This window comes from Carcharodon carcharias, chromosome 3 (assembly GCF_017639515.1).
Source record: "Carcharodon carcharias isolate sCarCar2 chromosome 3, sCarCar2.pri, whole genome shotgun sequence".
Lineage (NCBI taxonomy): Eukaryota > Metazoa > Chordata > Chondrichthyes > Lamniformes > Lamnidae > Carcharodon > Carcharodon carcharias.
Window position 1 is genome coordinate 204,368,525 of NC_054469.1, and position 13,084 is coordinate 204,381,608.

At 43.1% G+C, this 13,084-nt stretch overlaps 1 protein-coding gene across 1 annotated transcript in view; it reads left to right on the forward strand.

Annotated features, from left to right (window-relative positions):
• LOC121276074 (collagen alpha-6(VI) chain-like) overlaps positions 1-13,084 on the forward strand; it is a 158,178-nt gene that overhangs the window by 49,393 nt on the left and 95,701 nt on the right. Inside the window, exons 12-14 of the mRNA XM_041184014.1 lie at positions 4,446-5,000; positions 7,460-8,035; positions 9,927-10,478. Coding sequence (XP_041039948.1) covers positions 4,446-5,000; positions 7,460-8,035; positions 9,927-10,478 — 1,683 coding nt within the window. The remainder of the gene's footprint in view (positions 1-4,445; positions 5,001-7,459; positions 8,036-9,926; positions 10,479-13,084) is intronic.

Genomic DNA, 13,084 nt, shown 5'->3' on the forward strand with positions numbered 1-13,084 from the left:
ATTCAGGAGGTTATAGCTGGGCAGTTAGAAAAACTCAAGGTAACTCCAAAGAGTCAGCATGGTTTGCGAATGGGAAATCATATTTAACCAATTTATTGGAGTTCTTTGAAGCAGTAACATGCATGGCGGATAAAGGGGAACCTGTAGAGGTGCTGTACTTGGATTTCCAGAAGGCATTTGATAGGGCACCACATGAAAGGTTATTGCTGAAAATAAAAGTTCATGGAATGGAGTAACATAATAGCATGGACAGAAGATTGGATGGCTGGCAGAAAAAAAGAGAGTATGCATAAATGGGTCTTTTTCTGATTGGCAGGATGTGATGTGAAGTCCCACAGGGCCCTGTGCTAGGGCGTCACTTTTTACAATGTATATCAATGGTTTGGATGAGGGCGTAAAGGCATGATGGCTAAATTTGCAGATAGTACAAAGATAGGTAGGAAAGTATGTTGTAAAGAGGACAGATGGAAGTTGCAGACGGATATAGATAGTTGACTGAATGGGCCAAAATCTGGCAGATGGAGTATAATGTAGGAAAATATGAAGTTGTTCACTTTGGCAGGAAGAATAAAGAAGCTGAATATTACTTAAACCAAAAACGGCTGCAGAATTCAGAGGTACAGATTGTTAAGACACAGCAGTTGGTAAAGGCTATTATTTGAAATCCCAGAGGGCAACTTTAAACAACTGTCATAACCTATATTTTCAAGTGGTCTGTTTGAGCTGTAGCTCTAAATTCAGGAATAAGACTACCAGTTCTCGAGAGGATTTTATATCAAACAGCATGATACAGTTCTTAATTTATACAAGTGAAACATATACACATAGCTACAAATTATTACTATCATAACTTTTTAACAAATTCTGAAACTAACCTCAACTAAGGCAATAACAACCCATAGGCCTGAATTTTCCCGTCAGCGATTTGAGGGCAGGACCTGTTCGCCGATGGGGAAAATGAAACCGGATGACATCAGGAGGAACCCCCGACGTCATCCCGGTCCATTTAAATCTTTAGGAAGGCGGGTGGACAGCGAAATCAGCTGTCCACCTGCCAACCTGTCAATGGCCAATTGAGGCCATTGACAGGGTAATTAAGGTGATTAAAGACCCTGCCTGTCCAACCTTAAGGCTGGCGGGCAGGCCAGGGGCCCCAGCGGGCTCCTGATAATACATGAAACCTCGTCCACTGGCGGGTTAAGGTTTCATATCCATTTTTTAAAACTTCAGTAATTTTTATGTGATATTTATTAACATGTCCCATCTTGTGTTACATTATCACATGAGGGGGGGGATGTTATTTTTTTTTATCTTTCTATATTTTAACTTTGTAACACTTTCACTGATCTCCCTGAGACAGCACTTAGTCTCAGGGAGCAGTGCGCATGTGCGAAAGAGCGCACTTTGACAGATGGGGAATTCCTCCCCCCCTGCACAGGAAGCGCACAGTGCTTCCTGTCAGGCAGGCCGCTGGATGGTCCTTAATTGGCCCGCCCACTTAAAAATGGCAGCGGGGCCCACTTCAGGGATGGAGTTCGGCTGCCCGCCTGCCAACCGAGGGCAAGATTCTGGCCATAGACTTTAAGCAGACCCCAGGCAAAGCGTTTTCACCTTACAAATTCAAAATGAGGTTCCTTTCACTTTGGTTCCACAGCTGCTTTGATGTTCCATGCCCCTGCCCTGCACACACAAACTCCCCTCAGATTACATCCAGCACTTCTCTTTGAATGTAAATTTTCATTGTATTACCAGGCCCTTTGAACTCCACCTCTTCTAACAATAAAACTCCTTTAATAATACCAATTTTATTAGTAATATAGCTGGGGGCAAGATTTCACTCCCCTTCTTCAATGCTCTATTCAACAAAGTGCCAATGTACCTCTACCTCTCTGTTTATACATCAAAACTAAAATACACCAAAGCACCCAGACTAGCTGGTTTTTAATCCAATTAAGACACAGAAAGATACACCCACATACTAAACCTATTTAAAAATAATTTCCAATAACATTATACACATTAGTAACTTCATGATACAGAGACCTGGGTTTTATAGGGCACGAGTCACAAAAAGTTAGTGTGCAGGTACAACAGGTAATTAAGAAGGCTAATGGAATGCTATCCTTTATTACAAGAGGAATGGAACATATAAGTAAGGATGTTAATGTTTCAGTTATACAGGACATTGGTGAATATTGTATGCAGTTTTGGTCTCCTTATTTAAGGAAAGATGTAAGTGCGTTGGAGGTGGTTCACAGAAGGTTTGCTAGATTGATACCTGGAATGAACGGGTTGTCTAATGAGGAAAGGCTGGACAAACTGGGCTTGTTTCCACTGGAGTTTAGAAGAGTGAGGGGTGACTTAATTGAAGTAGATAAGATTCTGAATGGCATTGACAATGTGGACATGGGAAGGATAAATCCTCTTGTGGGTGAGTCCAGAACTAGGAGGCACTGTTTTAAAATTAGGAGTTACCCACGGAGCTGAGAAGAATTTTTTTCTCTCAGAGGGTTGTGCGGCTTTGGAACTCTGCTTCCAAAGGCGGCAGGGGCGGGGTCATTGAATATTTTTAAGGCAGAGTTACATTGATACCGTTAGGCAAAGGATCAAAGGTTATCGAGGACAGATGGGAATATGGAATTCGAAACACAAAAATATCAGCCATGATCTTATTGAATGGTGGTGCAGGCTTGAGACCTACTTCTGCTCATTTTCATATGTTCGCATGTTCATTTGTATCAGAAATAAGGGAAGTTAGAGTCCAATAAAAAAAAAAGTTCAAATAATATATGGTTAAGTGGTTTTGCTTGTCTTTGAGGCATAGGTTGTTAAACATTGCAGTTGATTTAGGTTAACTGGTTTCTTGGGCGCGGTCAGATGTAGAACATTTTGCAATTATTACAAGATCTCAGTTTCCTGGTAGGGTTCTGATAATTGACTTCTTGAACTGGGTGACACACACCGTTTCCAAAAGAGAGAGAGAGAGAGAGAGAGGGAGAGAGCATGTCTTTTCATCCTGTTTTCTCTGCTGAAAACCTTCTTAACACTACCTGTGCCACTTGCAATTTCTCTGCAGTGTCTGTAGCCTGCCCTGTTATACTTCAGCCATTGTGTATTTCCAGAGGGTTTTGGGTGGGTCTGTCCATGACAGACATTGTTTCAATATCCAGCACTTTGCATTTTAATGTCTCTTCCTTAGACTGTGATGAGTTTCAATGGATCTTTGAATTATACAAGATGCCCCTCTCTTCACCCTCCCTTGAGGGTGACTGGTTTGCTTTTACACCTTTACCTTAGAAGGTGGCCATGCATCTTTACATAGTTTGCTCTGTATCACTTCAAATTGCAAAATTTCCAGTCAGTTGAAAACTGAAAAATCATATTTCCAAAAATAAAGGGGCATAGCCTTGTGACAATTTGTATCAACCCTATTGAATCTTTTATAACATTTGAAACACCACAATCAGATCACCCTGCACACTTTTATATTTAAGGGGAGAATTTTCTCCCCATCAGGAGGGCTGGGTGTGAGCTGGCGTGGGTGGGCATGCAGTCAATCGTCACCCGCGATTGGCTGCATGCTGCCATTTTACGTGGGTGGGCCAATTAAGGCCCGTCCAGCGTGACGCACACCCGGAAGTGCAGTGCGCTCCCTGTGCAGGCGGGGGGGGGAGTAGGCTGAGTCGGAGCTTGCGCTGCGCAGATATCACCCTGAGGCACAGAGCTGCCTCGGAGATCAGTTTGAATTTCAAAAATTTTAATAAAGGAAAAAGAAATTTAGGACATGTCCTCTCATGTGAAAGTGTCACGTGAGCTGGGACATGTCTATGAATTTTAATGAAAATATTTATTTCACTTATAAATCATTCATGAAACCTTATCCCGCCCGTGGATGAGATATCATGAAAAATGTGAAGGCCGCCTGGGCTCTTGGCCTGCCCGCCAACCTTAAGGCTGGACGGGCAGCTATGTTAAGTGGTTTAATTAGTTTTTAAATGGCTTTAATAGGCCTTTGAAAGTTCAGCGAGCATGCAGCCAATTCCGGTGCGCGCCCGCCGAACTGAAAATCGGAATGACGCATGGCAACTTCAGGACGCACACCGGACATCACTGCACATCATTTTACAAGTCAGCGAGCGAGCCCCGCCCCCGCTTGCCGAGCTGAAGATTCTGGCCCAAGGAAATATAAGCAATGTTTAAGCAACCTGTGTTGTAATTGAGCTCTCCAAACCCTGGTATCATTATAAAAGCTTACCTAGGAAAATTTAATTTAAACCTTGACATAAAAGTGTTACAGAAAGCAATCTTTGTGTAGAAAATCTGCCTACCATATGAGTCATATATGCAAGTGTGGATAAAATGTATGTAATTGTTTCTTTGCTGCTTTATTTAAACTTATTGACACAGCATCTTAAAAATATTAATGCTGCTTTATCTTCCTTTAGCTTGCAGGCTAAAAGCTGACATCATCTTCCTAATTGATGGATCATCAAGTATAACTTCAGATAATTTTCAGAAAATGAAGGCATTCATGATAACATTTGTAAATCAAAGCAATATTGGACCAGATAATGTACAAATTGGGGTAATACAGTATTCCACAAATCCAAATCCAGTGTTCCAGCTTAATAATTACTTTTCAAGAACTGATCTACGCAGAAAGATTGATAACATAATGCAGCTGACAGGGAACACTCATACAGGTCAGGCGCTGAATTTTACAGCAGACTACTTTAATGAAGCCAAAGGGGGACGGCCTGATATCCCACAGTACCTCATAGTGGTAACCGATGGAGCGGCACAGGATGACGTCCTTCAACCAGCCAAAGCAATAAGGGATAAAGGAGTCATTGTGTTCGCCCTTGGCGTGTTGCAAGCTAACTACAGTCAGCTTCAGGAAATTGGAGGATCCAATGATAAGGTTCACTATATCAATAGCTTTGACCTGCTGACAGAGGTGCAAAAGAAAATTTTATGGAGCATGTGCAAGCCACGTAGAGGTAAGTAAAATTCATTATCAGGCAAACCAAGAATAGCTTGTTCAGATAAAACTTAGCTAAATTGGACTCTTTGGGTGGAATCTTCCCTGTCCAATGGAGGCACGATTGCAGGCGAAGCCGGGAGAAATTTTAAATATGAGAGAGTTGTGTCAGCAGTCCAAAGGGAACTCTTGCCCAAGGTGGGTCCTCACCAATAATGGCTACCCGCCCAGCCACAGCAAGTAATTAATGAATTAATATCTTGTATGTTGATTGTGACTGGCTAAGGAATGGTTGCAGAGACATAGATATATCTCATTTATTGCATGTACATAACTGTACAGATACACCGCAGGGGAACCCTCTGGGGGAGGGCTGGAAAATTCCGGCCCTAGTGATGTGCCTCTCTCTTATATCATCATGTGGGCAATACTGTTTTTCCAGTCCCACACATTAACCTATTCAGCCCTGAACACCCTAATACTATATAATGAATAATTAAGTGCTCATTTGTAGGCTGATTGGGGATGTCACTGAGATCTTCCCTAAAACAAAGAGTCCCCTGCTGAGACCAAGGCCCAGCTGATGGCTGTATGTGACTTGCCAGCAGCTGCATGGCTAGAGAGGTCCACGAGACCTCCTGTTCTTACCCCACCACCAGAGTAGCATGGGACACAACTGCAATCCTGCAGTAGCAGCTTGCACCTCTGCCTAGTAGGGCTGCCATCCTTCAAGGCTGTGGGCCATTTGGCTGGGCCTACAGACCAGGGAACACGATGGTGGCGACCTCTTAGTTTGTCACCTCCAGGAGGATCTCCCAGGTGGATGAGCCGAGAGAAGATGTGGGGTTGTGACCTTGAAATGGAGGTGACCCACAATTATTTTCAAAGCTCTTAGGTTTCTTCCCGATATTAACAGTGATGCACCAATGATTTCTTTCACAAATGTGAAAGACCCATTTCGTAGCCAAAAGGAATGAACTGTGGTAATAACCATGTCACACTATCAATGGTATGCTACCCTATCTGTTTCATGACTCATTGATTATAGGTTCCACTATTATGATGTTTGGTTCTTGTAAAGCCGCTATGTATTGGATACCTCCTCCTGGTGTTATGAGGGGCTGAACTTGGAATCTTCCTTGGCACCCTGTGAATGGAGCTCTGCAATCCAATTTGCCCCGAGAGCCTATGGCCATGATTTTGGTGGAACTGGCAATTTCCACCCAAAGTCAATGGACCTTTGGCTGCTCTCCAAACTTTCCAGTCCCACCCATGCTGGTTTCCACTGCAGGCGGGACTGGAAAATTCCAGCTTATGGCCCTGAAGGAAAAGCCCAACCACGTGATCAGTTTGGAATATGAAATTCTCACGACCCATCTAAAACAGTTGCTGCATGGGATGTCCCTGACCCTAGTGAGGGGCCTTTATTCTGGCAACCATGTTGCTATTTTTCATAAATCAAGTATGGGAGAATTATCTTTGTCATAGTATTAATTTATGTAGAATTACAGCACAGAAACAGACTATTCAGCCCTGCAGGCCTTTGTCACCATTTGTGCTGCACACAAGCCTCCTCCCACCCTAGTTCGTTGGACCTTATAAGCATTTCCTTCTATTCCCTTCACCCTCATGTTCTATCCAGCTTCCCTGTAAATAAATCTAAACAACTTGCCTTAACTACTTCAAATGGTTGCATGTTCCACATTCTAAACCACTCTCTGGGTAATTCCCTATTCACTGAGTATCTTCTATTTTTAGTTTTGATTTCCATACAAGTGGAAACGTTCTCCTACTCTATCCTATCAAATGTTTTTATAATTTTAAAGGCCTTTATCAGGTGACCCCTCAAACTTCTCTTTACTAGAGGAAAGGGTCCCAGCCTATTTTTTTTTTTTCTGAAAGTTGTATCCACTCATTTCTGTAGTATATAATGTCACAGACAGTATTGGCTGAATGGAATCCTCCTCCTCTATGATCATATTGTGTATTACATGAGCAACAGGTATCCTTTCTGTCCAGCCCTCTGTATCAGAAGGCAGAAGTACAATCTACACCATCTGAAGCCATCACTCTTCAGTGAATTTAACTATTCAGACATATTGTCCAGTCCGATGAAGACTTTGATGCGAAGAGAGCTCTGTAGGCTTCTCAAATGAGGGTCCCTCCAGATTTAATTTTGAGAAAACTTAGCTAGTTGGACGCTCGCTGTCATGGGCAACCACAAAAAAGTTCAATATATGGCTTCTACACTGCATGACACAAGGCATAAGACTGGAAGCATTATATATGCACTGCCTCAACTCATCCCTCCTTTCTCCTACTGGTGGAGTATATTATCAGCAATAGGGCTGGCATTAGTAACCCTACAAACTTACAGTATCTCCTCCACAGTTAAGGCAGGTGTGGCAAGGAATTTTGGTCCTTTGTTTCCTCAGACATGATGTGACATTCATTATTTGTTTTTTCCTTCTTTTTCAGCTTGCAAAACGACTGAAGTGGTAGACATTTTATTTGTAATCGATGGTTCTGGAAGCATTGAGCCAGATATGTTTGAAATCATGAAAATATTCATGGAGACCCTGGTGAACCAGACCAATGTTGGCGCAAACAAAACTCAAATTGGAGCTATGATGTTTTCCGACAGTCCCAAGACCCTATTTCAAATGAATGAACTGCGTACTAAAGCTGCCGTGCAGAAGAAAATCAGGCAATTAAACACTTTAGGAGGAAGCACTTATACAGTCGAAGCCCTTAAACATGCAATGACTCTTCTGAGTGGGGCCAATGGTGGACGAAAGGAAGCTGGAGTGCCTCAGTTCCTGTTACTCATAACAGATGGGGAAGCGACAAATAAATTAGGACTAAATGATACAGCTGTAGCTATCAGGAATAGCGGTGTTCATGTCTTCGCTATTGGTGTAGCTCCAGCTGATGAAAGAGAACTTCGGATGATTGGAGGTTCTGACGAGTATTGGTTTTATGCTACTAATATCTCTCATTTGGAGTATTTATCCCAAAACATTTCTGATCGCATCTGTTTAGAAACCAAAGAAGGTGAGTTATTCAGAGTAAGATAATTGTCTATAATTTTGGGAAGTTAAAGATCAAATTCAATTGGAAAGAATTAACAGATCCCCATGGTAGGTTCAGGGGTTTTACAATTGTTCAGGGAGGCTGAAGACTTAAGATTGGGGAAACAGCCCACCCACCTCTTCGTACCCCCAGCATGGGCCAGTGACCACCAGAGTTTTCAGTAGGCATGCACCAGACAGGCAACCTGACCCGTGCAAATAAACTATATTGTTGTATATCCAGTAAAATCTGGTAGAGTCAGTACCACAAGGAATATGGCAGGCATGACCTGGACTTACCTGCTGGGAACAATGCCCCACAGAATTTCAGAACTTTTATTTCAATTTATGAAGCTGAAAAATGGCTTTACCAACATGCATTCACATGTTCAAGGAATTATGTTTTTGGACCATTAGGCCTCCCTGTTCACCTGCACCCTTCAGTACCTTTCCAGGGAATGCATGCTTTCATTTTAAACAATCAAATGTCCACCCATTTGCACATTAAAGTGCATCTGAACAAATCTGCCTATTGTGCCAACTTATCTATGCCTTCTGGGATGATATTACAACCCTTCTTTGTTCTTTGCCAAACCCTATTACTGTGGAATCAGCAAATTTCGAGTAGCAAAGTCCAAATGATCTATATACACCAAGTAAGAAAGTGATCCCAAGCGCAAAAGAGACACTTACATTTATATAGCGCCTGTCACAACCTCAAGAAATCCAAAGCACTTTAAGGGAATGAAGTACTTTTGAAGTGCAGACACGGCAACCAACTTGTGTACATCAGTACGGTAATAGCCAAGTAACCTGTTTTGGGTGTTGCTTGAGGGAGGAACATTGGCCAAAGCACCTGGGCCAGGATTTTTGGAAGACGGAGTTTCCCGCACCGCCACTGAAAAAGTCAGCAGGAACTCTATCCATCTGATCATGGGCTCCTTGCAGCCATTTAATTAATTGGCTGGAGGCGGGCCTTCGGCCATTCACTCAGGTAGCAGTCCCATCAATCTCAGTGCTGGAGCCCACACGACCCGGTAGGTGTGTGCTTTGCGGGAGGGATAGGAGGTGAGGCCCGGTAAGGTTGGGGGAGAGTGCGTTGGGTGTCCTGATGGCAAAGTGAGAAAGGAGCCTGAGGATTGAGACAGGCCTCAGTAGAGGTGGTGGGGGCAAGGGGATGGGCGGCAGTTGCCCGATCTGGACAGGGGGCCAGTGATGGAGGTGCCACGCTCACACAATCCCCACAAGGCCCGAGAAAGGTGATGCCCCCTGTTCCTGAACCCCTCTTCCCGGCCTCACAATTGAGGTCAGGTAGGTGAAGCAATCCTTCCAAGGCCATTAATTGGTCACTTAAGGTAATCAATTGGGGCAAGGGCTGGCAGGTTGCCCTAGGCCTCTCCCAACTCCCATAAAATTACAAACAGGTCAGGGTGGACAGTTAGATGGCAGGAAGGCCTCACAGAAACTTTACGGGCCCCAGTGCCTGCAAACCTGCCAGCGGGGGTCTGTAAAATTCTGCCCCTTTGCCTAATTTTGGTCCGATTTATAACTGTTAAGGCAGGTCTTGGGACATTTATTTTACAATAATGGCAGTGCACGGATGTTATAGTTATTGTTATGTGTTACTGTTATTAACAATTTGAATCCAGAAAACCAGTCTCAAGAATTTAGCACTTAGATTTTGTCACGTTTGTCATAATAATACTTTTCTCACGATTAAAATCTCAAAGTTGTACCACAACTAGTCAGCATTCAGGAGTGAACTAAAACATGTAAAATGTTTGAAGGAATTAAAAAACTTGTAAAATGTTTGAAGAAATTATACTTAGAAATATTGATGCCATTAATTTGTGGTTTATGTTCTTCTGTTTCAGATTGCACAATTGAAGAAGCAGATGTTGTTTTTCTAGTTGATGGATCAGGAAGTATTTCCTCAAATAACTTTACATCCATGAAAACGTTCTTGAAATATATAATTAAAACACTTACTATGGGTTCAAAAAAATTTCAGTTTGCATTAGTCCAATATAGCACAAGTCAAGTCATTGAATTTAATCTGAGCGATAATTTTATCGTTAATAAAATTGATAAAATCATCAAACTGGACGGAGGCACCCAGACAGGGAAGGCACTTAGATTTGTGAAGGGCCTCTTTGAACCATCAGCAGGAAGTCGAAAGCTGAAAGGGGTCCCTCAGTCCCTCTTGGTGATTACAGATGGGAGATCCAGTGACAAGGTGGCTGCCCCCGCCAATGACTTGAGGAAGGAAAACATCAATATTTTAGCCATTGGTATTGGAGATGCGAAAGAAGCTGAGCTGCTTCAAATTAGTGGAGCGCCGGAGAGGAAATTTCTTCTTTCAGGATTCAAGGAATTAGATAAAATTAAACGAAGAATTACTCGTGAACTCTGCTCTAAATCTCAAGGTTAGTGGACTTTACTCATTGATACAGGTTTCTAATTTGTTGTCTTGCAGTAAAATTGCCTGTGACAATATTGTTAACTGTGGACAGTGTCCCTGGTTACCATGAAGGGAAATAAATGTTATTTCCAATCAGGATCTTATTAATAAAATGATATAGACCTTTTCTTCCCACATGAGTATGCAGTAACATCCCTGATGTATGTGAATAAGAAAGAAGGCAGAACTTTTTAATGATAGTAACAGAGCAGTAAGAGAATTAAATTACTTAATTACAGATCGGGAAAAAAAGTAGAGTAAAGGGAAAGGAGGGTGAAGAACTCCTAAAATGCACCCAGGAGATCTGATCTTAATCAGTTTGTTTCTACTCCGCTGATGGAGGAAGCAGTATCTAGTTCTGGGGAGTGATATAGGGCAAGTGAAATGTATTTCAGGGGAAGAATATTCCCCTTGTGAGCATAATATAATTAGTTATAGAATGGGCATCTAAAAGGATAGCTAAACATAAAGGAGAGGAAATCCTATTAAAAATGAGTTAAAATGTCTGTGCAGGAACACATGCGGTGTCTGTATTAAAGCAGGGGAGTTGGAGGCAATCATGTGTTGGGAGGAACCAGCGATTACTGAGACATGGCTACAGAAAAATCAGGACTGGGAATTAAATATTGCAGTGTGGAACATAATTGGAAAAGATAGAGAGATGAAAGTGGGAGGTGTACTAGCTGTACTTGTTAGGGATAACATCATGGCAGAAGGTAAAAGGGGTGCAGTTTCTGAGGTGAGGTTTTTCATAGAGCAGATTACTGTTAAGGTATGTAACATACTAAAAGATGGTAGAATCAGATTCCATAAGAACTTTCAAAAGGCAATCGGACATATACTTGAAGAGGACTGATTAATTTGCGGGACCTTTGGATAAGTGCTGGGGTGTAGAACTAAATTGGACAACTCTTTCAAAAAAGGTCTAGCACAGACATGCCAGGCTGACTGGCCTTCTTTAGTGCTGCAAAATTTTAGGATTCGGACTTGCATTCTCACAAACCGCATAGAAGTAACAACTGCATGGATAACCATGATACTTCTGGGGCCCTGGGGAGGGAACTGGAGCACAGTTTAGCAGTCAGAAAACTGATATGTATGGGTTTCCTTCGGGGCCAGCCAAATTTTACAGCAGGACCTGTTTACCATTTTTTGAACCTGGTTCCCAGCTGTAACCAGCCAGATAAAGAGGCAGGCTGGCTGTCAACTGCCAGGCCTGCTGCAGTCAGTGAATGTAGAGGAGGAAGGGAGGGGTTAGGGGTGCATCAGCTGTGGGAACCCAGAGATTTTGGGGGTTGTGGAGAACATCGGCTGGTGGAGGGCCTGGAGAGATCAGGGCTGTGGCGTGGTGGGGGTGGGGGGGGGGTGTTAGGCATCAGTTGGTGTAGAAGGAGAGCGAAGAGGTGGGGTGCATTGAGGATATTGGGGGCCCTTCCAAGAGATTGGGGAATTTCCTTGGAGGAGAATGGGGAAGGTGCCATGGGGAGATTAGAAGGTGATCGGATTATGGGGAGATGGGTGGCGTGGGGGCAGTCTTGGAGCACGGTCACATTGATGGTGGAGCTTAAAGGTTGCTTGGGGTGCTGGGGGAAGCAGAGAAATCCAGCTGGCCACTGTTAAAATTGGAGGACACACCACCTTCATATAATATTTAAATGGGAGCACGTTTGTTGTCTGCCCCTCATCTCTTAAAACTGCAAATTTGAGCTGGTTGGTTTTGGGTTTTAAATTGTTCACATTTTAATTTCCCATGTGACCCAAACTTTAGATGTGTTGCAGTTACCCCAATGTTTCTGTCTGTGGTAGAGCTTAACCCACACCATGCTGTGCTGGAGCTGAGTGTAACCAACTGAGCAAACTGACACAAAGACCTGACACTTTACCCAGAAGGGCCAAAATGTCTATCTCCTTGCCCATCAATGGATAACCACCTCCCTCATATTGCCACTGCAGTTGACACCATCTTGGGAAGGGTCTTGTGATGGACAGCTAGAGAGCTGCCCCATTTCAGGTGGGAATTTCTATGATGTATGCAGGGCTCCAACTGCAATTTTGAAGTCCATTCCGGCATCCTCTACCCATCTGTACTAAATGGCAAGTGTCCGAACCAGCAGCCTTACAATACAAGAAATGTATTTTTTTAAAGGTGCGATTGAGAGGAATGCAAATGATTCTCCTGGGCCCACATAAAAACGCCGGACTACTACCGGCCTATCTGAGGCCCTCCTGAGATTGCCTGCCCCGGCCCTCATCCCACTAACTTTCCTATCCTCCCAAAACCAGTGGCCTGTAGCAGCTTTGATCGTAAATAAGGTCCGTACCTCACATTGGCAAGAAATAGACAGTTACTGGATCAACAGTGAATAGTTAAAAGCCAGCTGGTGGGCTTTTGACCTTAGCGCTTCAGATAGAAAGCTTCTGACACTGGATTCTTTGTGGGCTTTTGGGCATTGCAGCCTGTCAATAACTTAGACCACCATTTCCATCCTAATTTATTTGATTGTGATGATGTTAAGCAAACACTGTCAAATAATCCAGCTTTTAACTGCTGCCCCTTATTTTTGTTTTCCA